At 46.0% G+C, this 24998-nt stretch overlaps 1 protein-coding gene and 1 pseudogene across 2 annotated transcripts in view; one reads left to right on the forward strand and one right to left on the reverse strand.

The window, feature by feature from the left end:
* Window positions 1-900: 900 nt before the first annotated feature.
* Window positions 901-24998, reverse strand: part of CCDC88C (coiled-coil domain containing 88C) — a 150168-nt gene continuing 126070 nt past the window's right edge. Inside the window, exons 26-31 of one of the 2 annotated variants that reach the window (XM_040332983.1) lie at window positions 15125-15313; window positions 12433-12501; window positions 10429-10497; window positions 6817-7109; window positions 5761-5982; window positions 901-3270 (exon numbers count right to left, since the gene is read on the reverse strand). In XM_040332983.1, the coding sequence (XP_040188917.1) occupies window positions 2380-3270; window positions 5761-5982; window positions 6817-7109; window positions 10429-10497; window positions 12433-12501; window positions 15125-15313 (1733 nt within the window). In that variant the 3' untranslated portion in view covers window positions 901-2379. The remainder of the gene's footprint in view (window positions 3271-5760; window positions 5983-6816; window positions 7110-10428; window positions 10498-12432; window positions 12502-15124; window positions 15314-24998) is intronic. The other variant, XM_040332984.1, reaches the window with a different exon arrangement.
* On the forward strand, window positions 8164-8320 carry LOC120921457 (annotated as a pseudogene).

Consider the following 24998-nt stretch of genomic DNA (forward strand, 5'->3'; position numbering starts at 1 on the left):
TCATTAAACAATGCATTTTTTGCTGTGAAAATGGCAATGGTCCCAAAAATGTGTCCGAAGTGTCCGCCATAATGTCGCAGCCACGAAAAAAAATCGCTGATCGCCGCCATTAGTAGTAAAACAAAAAAAAAAATTAATTAATAAAAATGCCATAAAACTATCCCCTATTTTGTAAACGCTATAAATTTTGCGCAAACCAATCGATAAACGCTTATTGCGATTTTTTTTTTTACCAAAAAATTGGTAGAAGAATACGTATCGGCCTAAACTGAGGGAAAAAAAAAGTTTTTATATGTTTTTGGGGGATATTTATTATAGCAAAAAGTAAAAAATATTGCATTTTTTTCAAAATTGTCGCTCTATTTTTGTTTATAGCACAAAAAATAAAAACCGCAGAGGTGATCAAATACTTCCAAAAGAAAGCTCTATTTGTGGGAAAAAAGGACGCCAATTTTGTTTGGGAGCCACGTCGTCGCACGACCGCGCAATTGTCAGTTAAAGCAACGCAGTGCCGAATCGCAAAAAGGGGCCTGGTCTTTTACCTGCATTTTGGTCCGGGGCTTAAGTGGTTAACATGGGAGTATGTAGAAGGGGTGCCCGGCTTTGAAAAAAAACGATGCTCCCAGGCCGTAGGTCCCCCAGACAGCAAACTTTTCACACTTATAGGGGAGAACTGGGGCTACATGTGTGCCAAGGTTGGGGTCCAGGGGACCTACAGCCGGCCATTACCGGGTCCCTAAATTTACCGGAGAAATTTAGAAAATTTGGTGCTTCCCGGCCGTAGGTCCCCAAGACAACAAACTTTGCACACTTGTAGAGGACGAGTGGGGCTATATGTGTGCCAAGTTTGATACCGGGTCCCCAAAATCCGGGAGATCAGGCGCAAAAAGGTGACTCGAGTATAAGCCGAGGGGGGCATTTTCAGCACAAAAAAAGTGCTGAAAAACTCGGCTTATACTCGAGTATATACAGTACTTGTAGAACTTATTACCATCTTCCTATGTTAAGGCTAGCTGCAGAGCAGAACAGGGGCCCCTCTCCTTTCTTCACAGGCAGGTAATTGCTGTCTGTTAAAAGTAGTCAACTCCTTGCCAGCTGTGTTGTCGGACAGCCATGGAGAGAGAAAGGGTGCCCTATTTGGAAATAAGACATCTTCTTTAACATATTATTGTTATTTCAAATGCCACCCTTCAAATTTTTTATTCTGCAGCTTTCATTTAAAAACCCTGGAGATCCCACCATGACAGTCCTCATTTCAGGCACTTCCTGTTAAAGGGAGACAACACCCTTTCCCTGTCTCCTAAATGTTCTCTTGCATTGTCACCCCACTAAATGCTCACCGACTATTGACTATACAAGTAGCTGCATCAGTGCTTATTACCCAAGCAAGGTCCAGTGTTGCCTCCAAAAAAGGAAAGCTACCCTGAAAAAGGCCATGCAGCCAATGCTGGAATGCATGTCGACTGGATAGGACTTGGCCAACCTCCCATCTGCTTATACATATCAACTGCAAGCAGGGCCGGGACAAGGGTGTGGGCAAAAGGGGCAGCCACCCAGGGCGTAGTAACAGAAAGGGGATGCCCCCTTACTGAGTGCTTTAGATCTACTGGTACACCCTACTTCAACATGACCACTTTACACCCCATCAACCCACAGCTGGCAAAAAAAAAAACTTGCTATGCATGTGCAACCAACTGCTAGAAAGCAAGCAGTTGACCATGCACATGCAGTGCAAACTCTATACCAACCAAGGGCAGCCAGTGCAAAGTGGGTGCAGGGCAGTACACCCATTCTGTGTCATGCATTAGCAGTGGGTGAGGGGGGGTGCAGTTCCCCATCCTTGACCTTGGTGCTGGACAAACCGTTCCCTGTACTGCCAGCAGGAGAAAAGAGAAGCCCCATGTGAACTCGTATCTCCTTTGAGAATCTGGGCCTAAGTTGCTTAATGTACATGTCTGACGCCAAGCCTCTCCCTGCAATGGCTGTACCAATATTTTAAGCACCAGGTTTTGACATACAACATATACAAACTAAAAAAAGTGACAATACTATTTACAATATAAACCTCTGTATAGCCAAGAAGATTTTGATTTGTCCCTTGAGCTGAAGATGCATATTGTCACGGTGCACCTCTCCATAGGAGTCTTTGTATAAATCAGCAGTGAGCACATTTATGTACATATTGATCAAAAGAAAATCCTAAACCTCAGCAAGTACATGGTAATTGTATGGAGGTCTTGGGCAGCCTGGTAGAGTTAACTGAACCATTTCCTATAAAAAAAACGAAGCCCTTGAAGGATCATGTTCCTGTAGAAAGTGGCATATCTGAAGGATGGACCACACTTAAAATTTTAAATGTCCGCCATTTTTCTCCGCTCATCACACACAGCCATACTCGTACCAAACAGATTGGGGATCATTGGGATCTGGAGACGCAGGGGTACTTTTGGTAGATCCACTCTTGTTTGCCTCCTCGTCGTTCGCTGGAGGTGGTGGGCAGTCTATGTTGGGTGATTTGGGAGGTGCACTGACAGTTTGACCTTCAGCCTCGGGTATGCTGGAGATCGGCCTCACGGGTGAGATCATGGCCACTTCTCCAAAGCGAGATGTAGGTCGTGGTTTGCCCCTGCCGGCAGAGGGCGCTGTTGTGTACTGCTGTTGGAAGCTGCCGGGTGGCGGGGCAGACTGCAATGTCCGGTCTTGACTGGAATTGGCCACTGACAGATATCGATTATCTAAAGTTCGACTGCGCAAGTCATCGCCTCGTGGTAGGTTGGGCATCCTGGCCGACTGTGGTCTGTCCCTTGGGGAACCGGTAGGGGTGGAGGTTCTTAAAATAGGACTGTTAAAATCCTTCCCTGGTGGGGGCTCCAGCTCAGGTTTCTCTATTCGGTTCATGTCCGGACCATTGGCTTTGAGAAGGTCTGCCGTAGCCAAACTAAATACCCTGCTGAGAGAATTGCCCCTGGCAGCCATGCTACCTGGATGCTGGGGCTCTGGAGTTTGCCTGGGTGTTGTAATGGGCTGTTGTGTTGGCTGTAGTCGCCTGAGCGAACTTGTTCCCATTTCTATCTGACGTGGGCTGGGTTTGACGAACTGCCCCGGTTTCATCATTCTGCCATCTCCAACCACTGATGAACTTAGATAGTTGGCAGGCAGCGTTTGGGAGTCCCTGTAGCCGGGTTGACCAGACGGGTTTCCAGTTTCTTGAGGCTCACCAGATCTTTTAAAATAATCGCCCAACAAGTCATCCCGATTGCTTGATGTCTCCTAAAAATAAAAAAACGCAGAAACCACTTAATGACTGCAGGAACCATTTCAGATTATACAGGTCAGTGGGGGGAATTCCTGGAAGTCAGAAAAGTATGGTGCTGTCAATAGAGAATGTAAGCTGGCGTAGGATTGGCCACAAAGGCTGCATTCACACCTCCGCGACAAGCAACGCCGCGTACACGGCGTACTTTGCCGCGAATAGTGTATCTTTTTTTTTTTTTTCAAATCCTTCCCATTGCTGTCAATGGCCGAACGCCAATGTCGCCTGAAAAAAAGGGTCCGGGACTTTTTTTCAGGCGACAGGCGTACGGCGTCTATGAGATGTGAACCATCTCCATAGACAGCAATGGGAATTCTCCCCTCTAGCAGCACAAGCGTCGGGCGTTTTGTCGCCTAGATGTGAATGGGCTCTAAGATATGAGGGGGAAAAAAAAAAAAGTGACAACAAAAATGTTTCCTCCAGTGTGCAGAATTGACCGCATTGCCACCTACCACAAAACTAAAATTTGGTAAACGCCATTAAAAAGGGAACATATTTATTTATTAAATGTTTTAGGAAGCCTGTATTTTAGATTGTTTCTGCTTTTGAAGAATTATTTATTTTTTTTCCTAGATTTTGGGTTATACAGTAGGTAGTCATTTAATTTGTTTACTTATATTAATACATGAGGGGTAGTGCCGGAGTATAGATCTCTCTCTCATGTATATCTACTATTAAAGTCCTAAACTTAATATTTTGGCACCACATCCCAATAATTGTAAATTGACAGTTCGAAAAAATTGAGACTTTTAAGGTGCAAATAAACACTTTGGCCCAGATTCTCGTAGATGGGCGTAAAACTCCGCGGGCGTAACCTATCTCATTTACGTTACGCCGCCGCAAGTTTTACAGGCAAGTGCTTTATTCACAAAGAACTTGCCTGTAAAGTTGCGGCGGCGTAGTGTAAATCACCCGGCGCAAGCCCGCCTAATTCAAATTAGCCGGGTAGGGGGCGTGGAGCATTTAAATTAAGCGCGTTCCCGCGCCGAACGTACTGCGCATGCGCCGTCCGAAAAATATCCCAGGGTGCATTGCTCCAAATGACGTCGCAAGGACGTCATTGGTTTCGACGTGAACGTAAATGGCGTCCAGCCCCATTCACGGACGACTTACGTAAATTTACAAATTTCCCACGCGGGAACGACGGCCATACTTAACATTGATTGCGTCTCATATACCCAGGGGCAACTTTACGCCGGGACAAGCCTAATGTTAACGTCGTAACTTTACTGCGTCGGCCGCGCGTACGTTCGGGAATTTGCGTATCTAGCTAATTTGCATACTCGACTGGGAAAACGACGGAGGCGACACCTAGCGGCCGAAAAAAAAATTACATTTAAGATCCGACAGCGTAAGAGCCTTATGCCTGTCGGATCTAATGGATATCTATGCGTAACTGATTCTAAGAATCAGTTGCATAGATACGACGGCCCAGATTAGGACTTTTGACGGCGTACATGGCGTTGCGCCGTCGTAAGCCCTTTGAGAATCTGGGCCATAATAATTAAATATTAAACATTTTATAAAAATAGATATTTTTAACAGATACATATATTTCATTGAGTAAAAGAGTGGAAGCATATAGACCGCTACTCAGGTTATTTTATTATATATATTTATATTATATTATATAACATTATTTTGCCTCCTTTTTGCAAGGGTTTTGCACCCGAGCCTCCTTTTCCCCCCCCCGCGGCACTCCTGGCTCCTCCTTATCTCGAGTGCCCCCACGGAGAGCCACTTTCAATGGGGGCACTCGTGCGGCGTGCTCCCGAGTCCTACTGCTACATCCATTGACACAGACAGCGGAACTCGCCCCTACGTCATTGGATTTGATCGACAGAAGCAGGAGCCAATCTATTCAATAAGGACCCGAGGCAGCGGCTGAAGCTGGTGTGCTCGTCCCCATCGCTGCAACGATTGGGCTCAGGTAAGGAAAAGAGGGGCAGCTGCAGCACAGCACATAAAATGCATTAAAGTGAAAAACCTTGAGGGTTTACAACTCCTTTAAATGAAAGTTTTTGAGCCCGGAGCTCAGCTAGAAGAATGCATTAACATTTAAAGCAAGGGTGCAGGCATCCAATTATATTTCTTTGTATCCTACACACAAATATCAGCCTTAATTTATAACCACCACATAACTTTGGCACCAAACTATTCCAGGAATTCCTAAACACAGATAGGAGATATTAGTTAATGCAGCTCTGTGGAGTGTAAAGATGTTATTTGTTAACTGGACACCATTGGCACATTCCCAAAAACCTCACAGAGGACGAGACCCACAATCCCACCAGTTTGCGAGACACCCGAAAAACCAAAATAACCCGAGTTAATCTTGTGAGATCAGTGCCTAGGATAGAAGGGGTTAAAAACAAGTGTTAGGCATGCAAAGGTGCTTGTGGGTGAGATGGTGCAGGACAGACGTGGAGGTTCAGAAGTTGGGGTACCCTGGGGATATACAGCGAAGTCGCTCTCCTATTGGCCGGGTCCGTTCTCTGCCTCCATGTGCCATTCTCAAGGGACGGCGATGCGGTTCTTGACGGCGGCTCGGAGGAGTCCATGAGATGAGGGGTGGGAGAGGGGGAAAGGGAGGAAGGGTGGAGAGATTCGGCTTCTAACAGAAACTGCTGCAGTGTGATGAACTCGCTGTCAATTAAACTGCTGCGACGCTGAAAAAAGGAGAGACGAGGAGCAAAACTTAAAACTTGTATGGCAAGGCAAAACGTTATGGGGGGAGATTCCATTGTGCTGCTTCTCCCTGCCCCCCAAAAAATCATCCTAATGAATCGTAGGTCGTTTCATTTGTCACAGTTTCCACTGTTACATAGTCAGGTTGAAAAAAGACATAAGTCCGTCTAGTTCAACCATAAAAAAATATATATACAATCCCATATACCAAATTATATACCCACAGTTGATCAAGAGGAAGGCAAAAAACTCCAGCAAAGTACGGTCCAATTTGCTACAAAATTCCTTCCTGATCCCCCCGAGAGGCAATTGGATTTCCCCCGGGTCAACTTTACCTATAAATATTAGTATCCAGTTATATTATGTACATTTAGGAAAGAATCCAGGCCTTTCTTAAAGCGGAGGTCCGCCTAAAAAAAAAAAAAAAAATTATATATATATATATATATATATATATATTAAAAGCCAGCAGCTACAAATACTGCAGCTGCTGACTTTTAATAAATGGACACTTACCTGTTCAGGGTGCCCGCGATGTCGGCAGCCGAAGCCGATCAGTCACTTGGCTCTCAGCTGCCCCCACCGCCTTCCTCAGTGAGGGAATCAGGAAGGGAAGCGCTGCGGCTCCACTTCCCGGTTTCCTACTGCACATGCATGAGTCGCGCTGTGCATCCTCACTGGTCCCCCCTGTCTACTGGGACCCGTGCGTATTGCCAGCATCAAGTATTATTAGGGTCACAGTGTATACACAATGCAAAGTTTATAGTGTGTAGAAATTTGCCCCCAAAAAAAAAAAACAGTGGTGAAATACTTACAGTCGAGGGAGACTGGCGATTGCTTTCCTCAAGAAACTCCTCCAAGCTCACCATCTCACTCCCTGGAGACCTTGGCCTAGACTGGGCACGACTAGGGGGTCTCTTCTCAGACTGGTTGTAAGAGACCACGCTGTTCCTATTAGATGGAATCTCCGGCTTGCCCCCAGCAACCATCAGGGTAGAGATGGACCTGGCAGCATAGCTGTCTCTGGGCAAGGTGGCAGAGTCTTTAGTGGGAACCAGATCTTCGCTGCTCATACTTTCCGTCCTGACAGGAGGATAACCCGAGGAACCTAGACCGACACACAAAAGAGGTTGTCATCATTTTTGAAACTCTTGGCACCCAATCAGGAACAATTTTTCATGATGTCCACTAAAAAAGTCTGTCAACAGATTTTTCATCATTTTAAAACAAACTATTGCTTCCACTGTGGAAAAGGACCATGTTCACGATCCAAAGTAAAGAAGACCTAGACCACAGAAAGTTGTCACTGGGGATATCTGCCAAAAGGAATATCTGCTTTGGTGACAATAGTGGGTTTTTCATATGTCACTATTGGTAGACTTCTGCTGGACTTGCCATCATATCTACAGGACAGAGTGGAAATCTCCCCAGAAGGAGCAATACAAATGTGGAATAGGTATTAGAGAGGTGCTGGAAATGCCAATAATTGGTGAAAAAATTCTGCAGGATGACAAAACTACAAAAAAAATTCTAATGCAGTGGTTAACTTGAGTATCCCAAATCCATAAAGGGAAAGATGGCATGAAGAGTGCCTGTGACAGACCTAGCTGGGACAGACTTTGAGGAGACTGAATGCCAGCCTCTTGCCTACCGATCATGGGCCCTGGCATTTGGGGGAATGGTGCTCTTTGTAAGCTGTACGCCTGGGGACCCTTGAGGTGGTGTTACTTTGGATTCAGGTCCATGTCCTCCCAAGACACACAGACTCTGGGAACCCTGTATATGCTATACTAGAAATAGTGACTGATTCATAATGTTGGGACACATACGGTTAGAAGATGCCGATGTCAACTCCAGCCACCTATCTGTCTATTATAATGTAAATGAGTCTAGGATAACTTCTAAGAGTCTTTGCTAATTAACCCTGCAATTGTATGAAGGAGTTCTGTGTTGATATGTATGATAATGTGTATTGTAGTTAGGGAGTCACATCGACTGCGTTAAGGGATTAGTTAATTAGCTCATGTTAATTTATGTTTCTGGTATTGGGCGTAATATAAGCAGGAGGTAGGACCCTCCTCTTCTACTGTGTATAAGACTTGTATTCTGGTTCTAATAAACAGTCCATGTTTAGCAACTAAACAAGTATCGTCTCGTTTTGTATCGCTTCTCTGCCTTTTGGCTAAGATCAAGTGTAGTATGTGTTCTTATCAGATGCCAGTAGGTGGTGCTATGCTAACCGTCCCTAGTACACGGCGAGGTGGAAAGGGATAGCGGTTGGCAGATGCTAAACTTGCTGGCGTGGAGGTGGAAGCCTTTTGATTTGGACAGAGAAACATGCGGTCGAAGCTGAGGGGCGGGCCCCTGGCCTGAATTTTGTGGTGCCTGCCTCGGTCAGTTGTTCGGGAGAGAACACTTGCTCCTCTTTCTGTCGGGGGGAGCGGTTAGTATTTCCCGAACGCGATTAGGACGCGATTAGGAGGGAGTGATGGGAGTAACCTGCTGATGTGGGCTTTCCCCAATCTCTCAGAGCTCCTACCTTCCTGGCTGGGTTGGATGCTGCGGGTACGTTGAAAAGCCTGTGGAGATAGTGCCCCTGGAGTGGCAGTCCAGGGGTGCCGTACCTGCACAAGTGTTTGAGAGGGCACTTACTTGTATGGCACCTTGGTCACGTCTCCACTACACTTTTTTACCACCTGCCTCTAGGGCCGGGCCTTTTGGCTAGGACCAGAGGAATTTTTGATTCCTGGCCGGAGGGCCGGCCATCGTATTGCACGATGGTCACTTTCTACTCACTCTCCCACCTTCCTTCTCCCCAACTTTCTTTTTTATTTTACCCCTGTTTGTCACTTTGTCTTTTTTTTTTTGGTGCACGTTTTGTACACTGTGTGATTAGTAGGGTGCCAGTCCTCGGGCCAGCCCTGAACGTCTTGGGAGTGGGTGGACATGGCCTTCTGGCTTAGTTCGCCTGCTCTCATGGGGTCTCCATTCGGGGGAGCCCACCTAGTACTGGGAGGGTTCTGTTTCAACAGACCCTCCAAGGAATTGGGTCCGTGTCGGCTTCGGCTTCTCTGACCACTTGAGTACCTCAGTCCCCGTATGAAGCCTAACACCCCGGGGGATCAGGGTCAGGTCCTTCGTGAGGAGGACCGTTTGACGCAGCACCCGTTGCACGTTTTTGTGATTACACTCTTTATGTGTGCGCACATTTTTTCTGCACCGGGTGGAGTTTTTGGGTTGTGTTTTGCACGCCACAGGCTTTTCATTAGAATGTATTGTCTCATTTTGGGCTTGTGAGCGATTGGAATATCTGATATTTATATTCAGAATGGAAGTACGTGGTATATGACGAAAGCACTCAAGCGGAGTGTTGGACGTTTCGTTACAGTGCCAAACCACAAATGAGTTCAAGAAAACGAGAATGGTTTACAATAAAAAAACAGCTAACATGTTTCAGAGGTCTGAACACCTTCATCAGGACTACAAAGTATTCTTGTGGCCCCGATGAAGGAAAGGTGTTCAGACCCTGAAACACATTGGGCCAGATTCAAGAAGCAATTGCGCCAATGTAACCGTAGGTTACACAGCGCAATTGCTTACTTGCTCCGGCGTAGCGAATGCTCCTGATTCAGGAACATCGCTACGCCGACTGCAGCCTAAAATCTGTGTGGCATAAGGCTCTTATGCCACGCAGATTTTAGGCTGCATTCTTGCGTTGGCCGCTAGGGGGCGCTCCAATTGTGATCTGTGTATAGTATGCAAATTGCATACTAACACCGATTCACAACGTTGCGCGAGCCCTGCGTACGCAAATTACGTAGTTTGCGTACGTCGGGTTTCGCGTAAGGTTACACATCCTAATAGCAGGCGCAGCCAATGCTATAGGATACCCACGTTCCCGCGTCGCGATATTTAAAATCTACGTCGTTTGCGTAAGTGAATCATGAATGGCGCTGGACGCCATTCACGTTCACTTTGAAGCAAATGACGTCCTTGCGACGTCATTTGCTGCAATGCACGTCGGGAAAGTTTCCCGACGGAGCATGCGCTCTACGCTCGGCGCGGGAGCGCGCCTAATTTAAATGATTCCCGCCCCCCGGCGGGATCATTTACATTGCGTGTGCTTACGCCGGGCAATTTTGCCGGGCGCGCCCTCGCAATTTACGGAGCTACTGCTCCGTGAATCGAGGGCAGCGCAAAATATTTGCGGGGGCGCAGGGCAAAATCGTTGCCCTGTGCCTCCGCAAATAAAGCGCAAATGTACCTGAATCTGGGCCACTGTCTGCATTTTTCTTTTTTTATTATACGATTTGTTTTCTTGCACTCTGTTTGGTGCTCCTAATTCTATCCTGCCCTTTCAGCAATAAAAACCTTCCAAAAAAGTTCTGTGACTTTACGAAGCAATGAAAAACAAGGGTCTCCCTTACCTTTCAGGGTCAGTGGGGAGCTGCTGTTTGATGCACTTCTGCTGCTCTCCAAACTATTGGGCCGAGGAACTAAAACAGTAAATAATTTAGTCAGGACAAATCACATATTCACTCACAGCACCCTTACAAATCAAGAACAACAATTAAAATATTATTCTAATACTCATCTGAATCTAAAAGATATATATGTATATTATTAAAGGCTGGCCAATTTGCATGTAAAAATAAAATTGAAAGAATATTTTAATTCTTTAATTGTATCTGACAATTACAGTATTAAATAGATGTCAGTGCAACGCAGACTTGATTTTGTAAATAAAGTCTGCGTATGGTCAAAAATGATCACATGGTTGGGAATCCGCTGATTAAAAGGACAGAACTGTCAGTGACAGCCAAGATTCAGAGAGTGGTGGTGTTGGTGGCGAGGAATCAAAGATAATCAGTGGGGACTGGAGCTCTCAGTAACAAGATTAAGGTGATGGGGATTGAAAGACAAAAAGGAAAACGTTTTATCTTTCCATTTATTGGAGGACACTGCACAGCAATTCTTTACATGTGGTCAGGGCCGCCTTCAGGAATTATGGGGCCCCTTACACAGCTTCAGGCATGGGCCCCCTGGAGCAGAGAACCGGGGGGTGGGGGGGTGGTATGCTGCTGCCTGAAATTGAGAAGCGGGGGGGCTTCCGCGAATTATAAAAAAAATAAAGAAGAGGTAGCCATCCGTGCCCTGGGGACCTTTGGGCCCTTTAATAAAAATAAATATATAAAAAAAAATATATGTTTATTTATTTTTTAAGGGGGGTTGCCATCTTGGGCCCTTTAATAATAAAATTATATATATATATATAAAAAGAAATTACAAAAAAGGGGGGTTGCCATCCGGGACCTCTTGGCCCTTAAAGAAAAAAAAAAAATCTCTGGGCCATTTAATGAAGAAAAATATATAAAAATAAACATTTATAAAAAAAAAAAAAAAAAAAGGGGGGGGGGGGGTTGCCATCCAGGGCCCTGGGGACCTCTGGGCCCTTTAATAAAAAAATATATGAACAAAAATAAAAAAAAGGGGGGTTTGCCACATGGGGCCCTCTGAGCCCTTTAATAATAAAAAAATAATTATATATATTTATATATATATATATATATATATATATATATATATATATATATATATATATATATATATATATATATATATATATATATATATATATATATATATATATATATTTAAAAAAAAAAAAAAAAAAAGGGGGGTTGCCATCTGGGGACCTCTGGGCCCTTTAATAATAATAAGATAATAATATATTTAAGATTTTTTACAATATTATTTTTTTTTTTTACTTTTTTGTTTTTTAGGAGCTTTGGGTTTTTTTTTTTGTTTTTTTTTTTGTTTTTTATGGGGCTTTGGGTTTTGATACAGAGAATAGGACTGGGAACTGAAATTTTCTCTGCAGCCTACAGTAAACATAGTTTACTATGCTTCAGTTAAGAAGGAACACAGGAGTGATCAGTGCAGATTCAGAAAAAGGAAGGAGACAGTTAATGAAATATTTACCAGCCCCTTCCCCCGCACTCTATACTGATGCATTCCTCGCAGCCGCTGGCAGGAGATAAAAGGAGGGAAGCTGGCAGCACTGCATGGGGGGGGGGGAAGACAGGAAGCAGTTGGAATTGGCACTAAACTGGGTAATTAGGATGTGCCCACGCCTATGTTTACTATATTTTAAATCGGGTGAATGTTGAAGCATTGGCGGATGCTAACTTTGGCTGCAATTTCCCACAGGCGCCTTATTGCTTCCTTTGGGACTTTCTTACTTGTATTGTTAGAAATCCTTGCCCACCACTTTTTTAGGCAGTCCTAAAATGAGAACTGTTGTGCCTACAGTGCTTTGTCCTCCAGTGACTCAGGCTGGTGCAGCGACCAATTTTTTTGAGCGCCAGACAACGTCTTTATGGCATTTATTGGTCAGCAGAACACAGAGCCCACCAATAGCTTGTTCTTACCTCGTAGGCCTCCAGGACTTGATTCATTTTCTAGTGTAGGGTCAAAAACATTATCATTGGAGGTAAAGCCTATGTAGAGTCAAGAAAACAGAGGTAATGAATCTCAGTTACAGCGATGATAAATAGTTACCAATAAATGTTACCATCTCATCATGCAATCTCTTTATAGTTTCATTTAGGTATTCCAAAATCTATTGAGCTAAATAATTCATTCAATTTGTATCCGTTTAGCTAAAATAGATCTACACCCAAGAACAATGTAATATACCGTAGCTTCTGCAGTTCTTAAATGTAGAGTATTTTGCTCTCTTTTTTTCACCTGGTGATACTGGGCCATATTCCCGTAGTTTTTGGGCGGGCGTCGCGTAAGCCATTTACACTCCGCCGCCCCAACCTACAGGAGCAAGTGCTGTATTCCCCAAACACTTGCTCCGTAGTTTGGGGCGGCGTGGTGTAAATGGCCCGGCGTATGGCAGCGTAAATCCAAGGGGGCGGCTTGTATTTAAATTAAGCGCGCCCCCGATTCTAACGAACTGCGCATGCGCCGGGCTTAAAATAGCCCAGTGCGCATGCTCCATTTCTAGGTGTAAAACGTCAATGACGCCGACGTGTGTGTCATAGACGTAAAGTCGTATTCGCGGACTACTTAGTAAAACGACGTACCCGACGGGAAAACACGACGCGGACCCGACGCCATACTTAACATGGCCTACGTGGGACTGGCGTAAGGTTACCCCTCATATAGCAGGGGTAACCTTACGCCTACGCAAACGACGTTAGCGACGGTTACGCGACGCGATTTCGTACATGAATCGGCGTATCAGGCTCATTTGCATAAACAAATGAGACCTGAACGTAAACGCCACCTAGCGGCCGGCGGAGTAATTACATTTATGATCCGACAGTGTAAGTGTCTTACACTAGTCGGATCCTAGCCTAAATCCGGCGTATATTGTTTTGTGAATACAAAACAATGATACGCCAGCGGGAATTTCGAATTACGCCGGTGTATCAGTAGATACAGCGGCGTAACTTGTTTAAGAATATGGCCCACTGCTAGTAACACATTTCCTGTCCTAGGGTAACCACGCTCACTGTACTGTATCTATGAAGTTGTAGGGTTGTCATCCTAGGACAGAACTAAGCTAAAGAACACCATTATCTCCAGAACATAGGTAGGGAAGGGGTTCTGGCAGTGGCGGCCGGGGGGGTTTGATGGGCGCAAAAAAATAAATAAAAAAAAAAATAAAAAAAATCAAATCCTGCCACTGTGCCTATCAATTGTGCCCCCATCAATTGCCGCCAGTTTTCCCTATTCAGATGCTGCCAGTGTGCCCCCCCGGCCGCAACTTACCTGTCTCGGGTCAGCGCGGTCCTCCACGCTCCCTCCGAGTCCTCGAATGTCTTCTCCCGTCCTCTTCTGCTATGAATGGACTCCTGATAGGCGTCCAATCACATCGCCTGCCTGTCACTTCAGCCAATCAGGTGACACTGGGTAACCTGACCCGGTGCACCTGACTGGCTGAGAGCCGGGTCAGTGTTAGGGAAACTATGTATTCGTTTCCCTAACACCGCACTACGTAAGCAGGGAACGCACAGCAGTGCACCCGGTGCTTACCAAATTGAAAGCTCTATTAGAGCCCACGGCTCTAATAAGGATGCCCATTAGAGCTGATGGCTCTAATCAGGCACTTCCGAAAACACCCCCCCGGCGCGGGACCAGACACCTGAATAGGGGGTGGAAGCAGCAATGCATGAATCCATCTATTGGAGATTGATGGGTGCAGGAGAGGGGGTGCTCCTGCGCCCTCTATGGACGCACCACCACTGGGTTCTGGGGAGTTCACAGTGGCGAATTGGGATAAGACTGAAGAATGTCCTGTGTACAGGAAGTTATGAGAAATCACTGGATTTCTGAAAGGATTAAAATATATATATATATATATATATATATATATATATATATATATATATATATATATATATTTCGCACTTACTGAATATAACAATAGGCTTACAATCATATTTGATGGACAAAAAGGGAGGAAATAAGAGAATCTCATTGTTCGGCTTTACATACACCAAGTCCTCAGTCTACACAGTGATGGTAATCTAATAGAGAACAAACAGTATGCAACTTGTGAGGTCATTTTCAAGCTAGCTATCCATAGACACATTAGGACAATAATCCCTGAGAAAGTCACGTGACCAGTGACAACACGCATCGGGTGGTGCCTTTGCAACGTCGCTTTCCGGTGTCTATCGAGAGCGGAAGTGCAGTGAGGAGGCGAGTGTGTCACCACTCCTGTTTGTAAAATGCAGTGTTTTTTCTTTTTTTATGTAAGCAGATTTCTAAATTAACTTGTTAAATTTTTTCTGGCAAAACTGCACTATAGATGTTTTTGTTCTCTAAATGACGCCTATACAAGAAGCAACTTTACTGGAGTGAGCCTGCTTAGGTCCGTGGGAAGATTCAATGGTGAGCGCCTGATGTTCTGATCCCAGGATCATATCTGAAGTTACGTCTTGGCTTGGTACCGGAGGGTGTCTTCACAGATGCACTTGGACAATTTTTTTGCCTTGTTTTTTAGCATTTAGTTTTCAGGAGTAGTAGATTTACTTATTTTTGAACAAGCGCACCATTATTCTTTATTTTCCTCTAACTTATCAATTACCCTGCTGACCGCCTTACCTTTGGGTCTACCTGGCTGCTGAGATCTCAGACTGGATGTGCCAGAGAGGTGGATGGTTGACGTGGAAAAAGCTCTGGATGGGGGCTCGATCCTGCGAGAACGAGAGGAACGTTCAGGACCTTCAACATCCTCGCTGCTTCCCCCATGATAGGACATCCGGTGCTGCTTCTGACTGACATCAACCAAAACTGGAGAAGCCAAAAACATGGTCATCGTTAAGTACAGTAGAACGGAGAGACTGTCCACCATTTTCAAAACACCGCACAGCACGCGCCAAAGACCCCTCAATAAACAGGCCATCGGAGAAAGAAACCATATTTCCTATCTCGTGTGGGAGCTTATGATGAGCATAGAGACCTACTACGTAGGAACTCATCAGCCTGGGAGACTTGTACTGAAAATTTTAATCAATAAAAGAAAAGGCTGGAAGACCTTTCCTGGAACGTACATTTTATTGCCATCAAAATAAGCACGCCAAGGTAAAAAACTTGAAAAGATGGGAACGTTGCTAATTTTGAGTACCTGGAGATCTCTAAGGGTTTGTCATTGGAGGATGTGGTAGAGATATGTAGTAGAGATAATGCAGAGACTAGACAGTTCTGTCACTGCCAAGTGATACTCCAATCCAAACATTCCCACAGTTCACAGCGGTCACGCTTGCTGTGCGGTGTTTTGTGCGGATGGCGAACCGATTAACAAATGTACAAATACAGAAATTTAAAGCAGCACATAACCAGTTTCATAATCAAGCAGCACATGTAAGGACACAGTAGGACGGCGGGGTGTGTATGTTCAGGAACACAGACAAGAGGGGTCTTCTCAGTATAACCACACACAAGCAACACTTGTCTAATATGATATTGGATGCACTACAGTTATAATCTAATAAAACCAATACGTTTCAGAAAATGTATAGGCTGTGTTTTATCTAGCTCTGGATTGCAGAAAATGCATAAAAAAAAAGTTAAAGTCACAAGCTTTTAATAAAGGAGGTTCAGTGATGCCCTTGATTGGAGGTCGCTGAACTGCAGCCTGCAGGCTTTGCTTGCCGTTCCCCAGCACTTGGGGTACTATTGCTCCCATTGATGCCAAAGACGAGGCACCATTCCTTCAACTGACATCAACAGTGGGGCGCAATTCATCCCACTGACAAATGATGGTCCATTATTCCTTCCACCAACACCAATGATGCAAAACTATCCCTTCCACTGATAGGACGCTTCCTTCCACCAACGCCAATGATAGGACGCTTCCTTCCACCAACGCCAATGATAGGACGCTTCCTTCCACCAACGCCAATGATAGGACGCTTCCTTCCACCAACGCCAATGATAGGACGCTTCCTTCCACCAACGCCAATGATAGGACGCTTCCTTCCACCAACGCCAATGATAGGACGCTTCCTTCCACCAACGCCAATGATAGGACGCTTCCTTCCACCAACGCCAATGATAGGACGCTTCCTTCCACCAACGCCAATGATAGGACGCTTCCTTCCACCAACGCCAATGATAGGACGCTTCCTTCCACCAACGCCAATGATAGGACGCTTCCTTCCACCAACGCCAATGATAGGACGCTTCCTTCCACCAACGCCAATGATAGGACGCTTCCTTCCACCAACGCCAATGATAGGACGCTTCCTTCCACCAACGCCAATGATAGGACGCTTCCTTCCACCAACGCCAATGATAGGACGCTTCCTTCCACCAACGTCAATGATAGGACGCTTCCGTCCACCAACGCCAATGATAGGACGCTTCCTTCCACCAACACCAATGATAGGACGCTTCCTTTCACCAACACCAATGATAGGACGCTTCCTTCCACCAACACCAATGATAGGGCGCTTCCTTCCACCAATGATAGGACGCTTCCTTCCACCAATGATAGGACGCTTCCTTCCACCAACACCAATGATAGGACGCTTCCTTCCACCAACACCAATGATAGGACGCTTCCTTCCACCAACACCAATGATAGGACGCTTCTTTTCACCAACACCAATGATAAGACGCTTCCTTCCACCATTGCCAATGATAAGACGCTTCCTTCCACCAACACCAATGATAAGATGCTTCCTTCCACCAACGCCAATGATAGGACGCTTCCTTCCACCAACGCCAATGATAGGACGCTTCCTTCCACCAACGCCAATGATAGGACGCTTCCTTCCACCAACGCCAATGATAAGACGCTTCCTTCCACCAACGCCAATGATAGGACGCTTCCTTCCACCAACGCCAATGATAGGACGCTTCCTTCCACCAACGCTAATGATAGGACGCTTCCTTCCACCAACGCCAATGATAAGACGCTTCCTTCCACCAACACCAATGATAGGACGCTTCCTTCCACCAACACCAATGATAGGACGCTTCCTTCCACCAACACCAATGATGCAATACTATCCCTTCCACTGATAGGTTCCTTCCACCAACACCAATGATAGGACGCTTCCTTCCACCAACACCAATGATGCAAAACTATCCCTTCCACTGATAGGTTCCTTCCACCAACACCAATGATAGGACGCTTCCTTCCACCAACGCCAATGATAGGACGCTTCCTTCCACCAACGCCAATGATAGGACGCTTCCTTCCACCAACGCCAATGATAAGACGCTTCCTTCCACCAACACCAATGATAAGATGCTTCCTTCCACCAACGCCAATGATAGGACGCTTCCTTCCACCAACGCCAATGATAGGACGCTTCCTTCCACCAACGCCAATGATAGGGCGCTTCCTTCCACCAACGCCAATGATAAGACGCTTCCTTCCACCAACGCCAATGATAGGAAATTATACCTTTTCCTACTGACACCGATGGAGCACTATTATTCACAATAATACCAACGAAGGGGCCCTCTTCTCCCGCTAATAACAAAAAATGGGACACCATTTCTCTTCCTACCAGCACCAATGATGGGGCACGATTCCTCCTACCGACACCAATGATGGGGAACTATTCCTTCTCCTATTGATCATAGGCGCAATGTAATTTTTTTTACTCGCACCGACCACCAAGTCTGAGACATTGGGGGTTATTTACTAAAGGCAAATCCACTTTGCACTGCAAGTGCACTTGGAAGTGCAGTCGCTGTAGATCTGAGGGGGACATGCAAGGAAAATAAAAAACAGCATTTTAGCTTGAACATGATTGGATGATAAAAATCAGCAGAGCTTCCTCTAATTTCAGAGCTTCCCCTCAGATCTACAGTGACTGCACCTACACGTGCACTTTGAAGTCCACTTGTAGTGCAAAGTGGATTTACCTTTTCGTAAATAACCCCCATTGTCTACTCTCAATAATACTGGGGGCATATATTATTTTTTTTACCCAAAGGCCAAAGTCTGGAGGACAGTAAACTGGCCCGTATGTTTAAATAATTTGGGAACCCTTTGCCCTAGATTATAAACTGGTTCTCAAGAGAAGGTCTGGCCCCCTTGGATCCAATCCTATGCGCTCCATAACTTTGTATCGTAGACACCTGTACCTTTAATTCCCCCGAAGGTTGCAGGGATAGGAGTGCTTGGGTGGGATTTGATATTGCCCCCAGCTGTAGTTTTCATCCAACGCTGCCTTTTCCATTTCCCCGCCTTTCTTCGGTTCATTCTGCTTTGCTCCTATACTGCATTGGCCTATTTCATGCCTTAAAGCAGTTCTCCACCCTAAAGTGAAGTCCCGCTGATCGGAACCCTCCCCCCCTCCGGTGTCACATTTGACACCTTTCAGGGGGGAGGGGGGTGCAGATACCTGTCTAAAGACAGGTATTTGCACCCACTTCCGGCCCGGCATTCACGAGCAAAAGACGGGCATTGCGTCACATCCCGTTGTGTGCTGGGAACACTCGGCTCCCAGCACACAGCGGGAGCCAATCGGCGGGTGCGGCGCAACTCGCGCATGCGCCGTAGGGAACCGGGCAGTGAAGCCGCTTCACTTCCTGGTTCCCTCAGCGTGGATGGAGGGGGGAGCAGCAGGGTGACAAGCGATCGCTCGTCCTCTGCTGCGGACGCCGCTGGACTCCAGGACAGGTAAGTGTCCTAATATTAAAAGTCAGCAGCTGCAGTATTTGTAGCTGCTGGCTTTTAATATATTTTTTTGGCGGAATATCCGCTTTAAGAGGTCACCATTGGGTGACTCAAAGGTACTGAGTGATATCTTGGCAATATCGCATCTTCCCTTCTAAACAATTAATTTATACAGTGGTATGCCATAGCAATGAGATGTAGAGGTGGTTTTACTAAAAGGCTGTTACAAGGGAAGTTGAATTTTGCCCCAATGCTTAGTGAATGAGGTGAAGTTCTGCTGACTCTCGTTATTCAATCATATGCAATCAAATCATTGCAATTTTTTATTCTCCTTGTACATGATTGGGTATTCTTTGCAAAGTGAAACTTCACCACATTCATTAAACTCAGTGCAAATTTCCTTGCAAAGAGAACATCCTATTTGATTTCAGTAAATCAACCCCATAACCACTTACAATTCCATTTCTCTGTCACCACCAATTTTTTTCAATAAAGACTATTAAATAGATCAAAGTGATGCCACTCTGCAGCCAACCAAAAATCATCCTTTCATATGACCATGCCAAAATCTAGACTATTATTGATTGGCTAGTATGGGTAACTGGGCATCAACTGGCTACAGGAACAGACTGCTCCAGCGGAGATCCTTCCAAGGAGAACTAGAGAATGGTCATGGTGATGCCTTCTACCAAGTGCCATATTTCTTTCCTTTGCTATTAGCTGGACAGGGTCTGTTTATTCTTTGCCCTCCCTTCCCCGAATACTCAAACCTGCATTTACTTTATGTGGCAAACCCCCAGCATATTGCTGGAATGATTGCCATGGTTTTACCCTTGATAAGCTGGAACAAGAGGTGTCCATCAGCTCCCCCTGTCCTGCCTCCATAGCATAAACATGCATGCTTGGTTGAACAGGACATGCATGGTTATGGAGTCACCTGCAGACAAGCTGAAGGGTGATATGACCATGCCCGCATGTCCTAAACCAGGGGTGCCCAACCTTTTGAAGAGCGAGGGCTACTTAAGCGATTTGGTAACAGGTCGCGGGCCACAATGAGCGGAGATGAGAGGTGAATGGAGGGTCTGATTGGGTTAGACAGATCATGTTAAGGGGCCGAAGGCTACTTTTTACACTGATGGTCTGCGGTCTACCCACATCGTGGGTGCAGTGCAGTGCACCTGTGGCTTTCCTACGGGTTAGCTGTAATTTGATATAGAATTCTTTTATATCCTGCAGGTGTGGTGCACTCTGAGAGCTCACCACACCCACAGGTTTAACCAGAAGTCTATGGCTCAGTACAGGTAACCCGCAGGTGCACTACACCTGTGAATCAGTTTGAAAGCAGCCCAGTAACCACTGCAGAACAAATATGTCCATATATACACTCTGATTTTAGTAATACATTTGCTGTCCCAGGCAGGTATCACTCTGCCTATGACAAGAGCTGGTGCTACAGGAAGCAATGGCTAATGGGGCTCTGCTTTGCAGTCGCTTGCTTTCTCTACCACTGGCTTTATTCACAACACTGATGCTCTGGCATGGTGGGTAGGCAACCTGAAATCTGGGCTTGCCAACCCGCCATCCCAGAGCAGGAGGTCGCGGGCCACATCTGAAGGCTCCGCGGGCCACGTGTGGCCCCCGGGCCATTGGTTGGGCACCTCTGCCCTAAACTATGTTCAGGATGGGCACACAACAAGATTCTTAAAGCGGAGGTTCACCCAAAAAACAAGTATATAACATTACATTCAGTATACCTCAAACATGTACAGTATGCCCAGATGACATTGCGGCACTGCACAGGAACGCCCACTGCCATGGGAGCGAGTACCCGGAAGCCGGGAGAAAAATGCAGATAATACCATATCTACTGAATACTGAATGTAATGTTATATACTGTATTTATCTGTGTATACCGCGCACTATTTTGCCCTGAAAATCAGGGCAAAATCGTGGGTGCGCAGTATACGCCGATACCCGCCACGAGTTTGAATACTGCACCGGCATATACCGAGCGCAGTACACTCGTGTATCTTCGGGCAGTCTCGGCACTTCTCGCGCTGACGTCCTGAGCGTACAGGACGTCAGCGCGAGAGTTGCCGAGCCTGCCCGACGATACACGTGTGTACTGCGCTCGGTATATGTCGGCGCAGTATTCAAACTCGGCGCGGGAAACGAGCGGGGAGGACGCCTCAGAAGGACGCCGGACCCGACGAAGAGGACACCCGAAGCCGCAGACGGACCCTGGACCCGACGAAGAGGACCCCCGGAAGCCGCAGAAGGACCCGTACCCGACGAAGAGGACACCCGAAGCCGCAGACGGACACCGGCCCCGACGAGGCCGCCGATGGACGCCGCGCAAGACACCAAAACTGTAAGTACAAAAAAAACGTTTTTTCCACAGGATTCGGGGCAACATTAGGGGTGCGCGGTATACGCAGGAGCGCGTTATACCGCGATAAATACGGTACTTGTTTTTTTGTATAAACCTCCGCTTTAATGTTTTACCAATTGAAAACCACTAGCTTCTTCTCTCCACCATCATTCTCTTTTACTACACCTGTTCTATGCCATCAACCAAACTCCCAGTTCAGTCAACAAAATGATACAGCTTCTGATTGGACGTTTACTCACATAAAAGAACTTCTGAGGTCACAACCTATAATTAAGAAGCAGTTCCTCTAAAATGTTTTGCCAAATATAGGATTACGGGATTATTTCCTTCACACTCTGCGTGAATAGGGGGTTGTTAATCGAGTTTCCTGCAAGATGTCCTACTTTTGAAGGCTTGATGTCATCATTAGACCACAGGCATCAAAAGGCAATGCAATTTACGATGCATTACACCTTCATTTTTAATGTAATCAAGCAAATTACGAAAGGCTTCATAAATATTACATTTTCTTTTTCATTTATTGAAGAACACGGCGGACATCTTAATATTGGACCATTAGGCTATGACGCCACTGCCTTCTGATGATCAAGAGCTCCAATGTGTCCTTCAGTGAACTCAGAAAAAAGGATTTAAGGGGGAGTACAAAAAAAAACAAAAAACGATTTTCTCTTTGGTTTATTGAAGGACACATCGGAGATTTTGACCCCCTGATGGTGACACCATAACCTAGGCTTGCTTGCTCATGCTGTCCCCCAAGAGATCTACTGGAATTTTTAGTAGCCAAACAGTGGAGAATTGTTGGCTGATAAAACCATCTCCAGACATCCTAAACCACAGGCATGGGCATCCGCTGACATTTTTTCAGAGGGGGGCGATTCGACAGCGGCGATACACAGTCGCATTTTACCCTTTCTTCGACCGCTAGCGGGGGTTAAAAGCGCCCCCCCCCCACGTTAAAATGTAAAAACACTCCACTGTGTCCCCTGCATCTTTCAATATCTCTTTGTCACTACTGTTTACCCCCTCTCCACAACTACACCTCTGGACCCCTTTACATTACACAGCACCTCACAGCTCTGGACCCCTTTACATTACACAGCACCCCACAGCTCTGGACCCCTTTACATTACACAGCACCCCACAGCTCTGGCCCCCTTTACATTACACAGCACCTCACAGCTCTGGACCCCTTTACATTACACAGCACCCCACAGCTCTGGCCCCCTTTACATTACACAGCACCCCACAGCTCTGGCCCCCTTTACATTACACAGCACCCCACAGCTCTGGCCCCCTTTACATTACACAGCACCCTGCATCACTGGCCCCCTTTACATTACACAGCACCTCTTTCCCTTGACTGAAACACTACACTGTATTGACAGTATATTTATTTCAGGTCTAAAAGAGGAACCTTTCGGAATGAGGGACAAATGGATTTGATTCCAGAAGAGGGACAGGCACTCTTAATTAGAGGGGAGGGGAGCGATGCAGTCACCGCTTAAATCGTCCCCAGGGCCAGTTCGGCCCTGCTCCTGGCTCTCCCTGGCAATTTCAGGGGACGACGACGACGACGACCCCCCTTGCCCTATGGAGCGGACGCCCATGACTACAGGTCTATGTATATACAGAGTTGTGTAAAATAAGTGTCGTCCATGATCCCTCCAAAATGTACATACTACCAAAATCAGAGTTGCCAGGGATGAGACCCCCAAAACTCATGAAGGGATGTACAATAAACACACACATTTCAAGAAAACCTAAAACTGCTGCAACAATGGTTTCAGAACTGCAGGCCTCTGGGCACATCTCCCCAAAGTATAATGGGGAATGTAATTAAATTCTATGTCAGCATGTGGGCATGCTTATTAATTTGGGTGCAAAGATCAGCAGCCCAACTTCTCCCTAGACACTACAAGTTCCAGAAGCTCAGCCCTCTCTCTACTTCCCTCTTATATAAACTGCAACAGACCTACAGATACAGATGTGCTGAACGGTGACACGGACGCAGCAAATTTGACAAATGAGAAAATGGAAGACTTAGCGTGCAAGCGGGATGCATTTAACATGCCAGTGAGAAAACACTAAAAACAGGACACGTTATTAGCAAGTTTCCTTGGAGCAAGTTAGAAGGGGTAAGCAAAAACAGGACATGCTGGGTGGCATCTAAAAGCCTTTGCTGAGGCCAAGGTAAGATATCTTGATGTGTGCAAACATGGAGAAAAGCATGCTGTGCCTTAAAGGGAAGGTATAGCTGTATATAGATGTATATACTTTATTGAAATTGGAACAAAAGTACCCAAAAATTAAACTCTTACTTTAAAGGGAAACTATAGTCACCCCAATATATATGTAGTGTATATCTATCTGCATCCACCATCTACATAATCAATTCATCCATCCATTTAATATAGCCCGCCCATCTATCTATCCAACATAGTCCTTCCTTCCAATACAATTCTTCCTTCCATCCAAAGACAGTCCCATCCATCCCATACAGTCCTTCCCTGCATCCATTTCAGTTCCTCCAGCAAAGTCGTATCTACCATCCGTCCATCAGTCCTTTCATCCCATACAGTCCTTCCATCCAGCCATCCCATACAGTCCTTCCATCCAGCCATCCCATACAGTCCTTCCATCCAGCCATCCAATACAGTCCTTCCATCCAGCCATCCAATACAGTCCTTCCATCCAGCCATCCCATACAGTCCTTCCATCCAGCCATCCCATACAGTCCTTCCATCCAGCCATCCCATACAGTCCTTCCATCCAGCCATCCCATACAGTCCTTCCATCCAGCCATCCCATACAGTCCTTCCATTCAGCCATCCCATACAGTCCTTCCATTCAGCCATCCCATACAGTCCTTCCATTCAGCCATCCCATACAGTATTTCCATCCAGCCAATACAGTCTTTCCATCCAGCCATTTATCCAGCCAATAAAGTCCTTCCATCCAGTCAATAAAGTACGTCCATCCATCCAATACAGTCCTTACATTCAGCCATTTATCCATCCAATACAGTACTTACATTCAGCCATTTATCCAGCCAATACAGTCCTTCCATCCAGCCAATACAGTCCTTCCATCCAGCCAATACAGTCCTTCCATCCAGCCAATACAGTCCTTCCATCCAGCCAATACAGTCCTTCCATCCATCCAGTCATCCAGCCAATACAGTCTTTCCATCCAGCCAGCCATCCAATACAGTCCTTTCAGCCAGCCAGCCATCCAATACAGTCCTTTCAGCCAGCCAGCCATCCAATACAGTCCTTTCAGCCAGCCAGCCATCCAATACAGTCCTTTCAGCCAGCCAGCCATCCAATACAGTCCTTCTGTCTGCCCAACACAGCCCTCTCCCCCATCCGCCCAACACAGCCCTCTCCCCCATCCGCCCAACACAGCCCTCTCCCTCATCCAATAAAGTCTCTCCATTTGATATAGTC

Source organism: Rana temporaria, chromosome 13 (assembly GCF_905171775.1).
Source record: "Rana temporaria chromosome 13, aRanTem1.1, whole genome shotgun sequence".
Taxonomy (NCBI): Eukaryota; Metazoa; Chordata; class Amphibia; order Anura; family Ranidae; genus Rana; species Rana temporaria.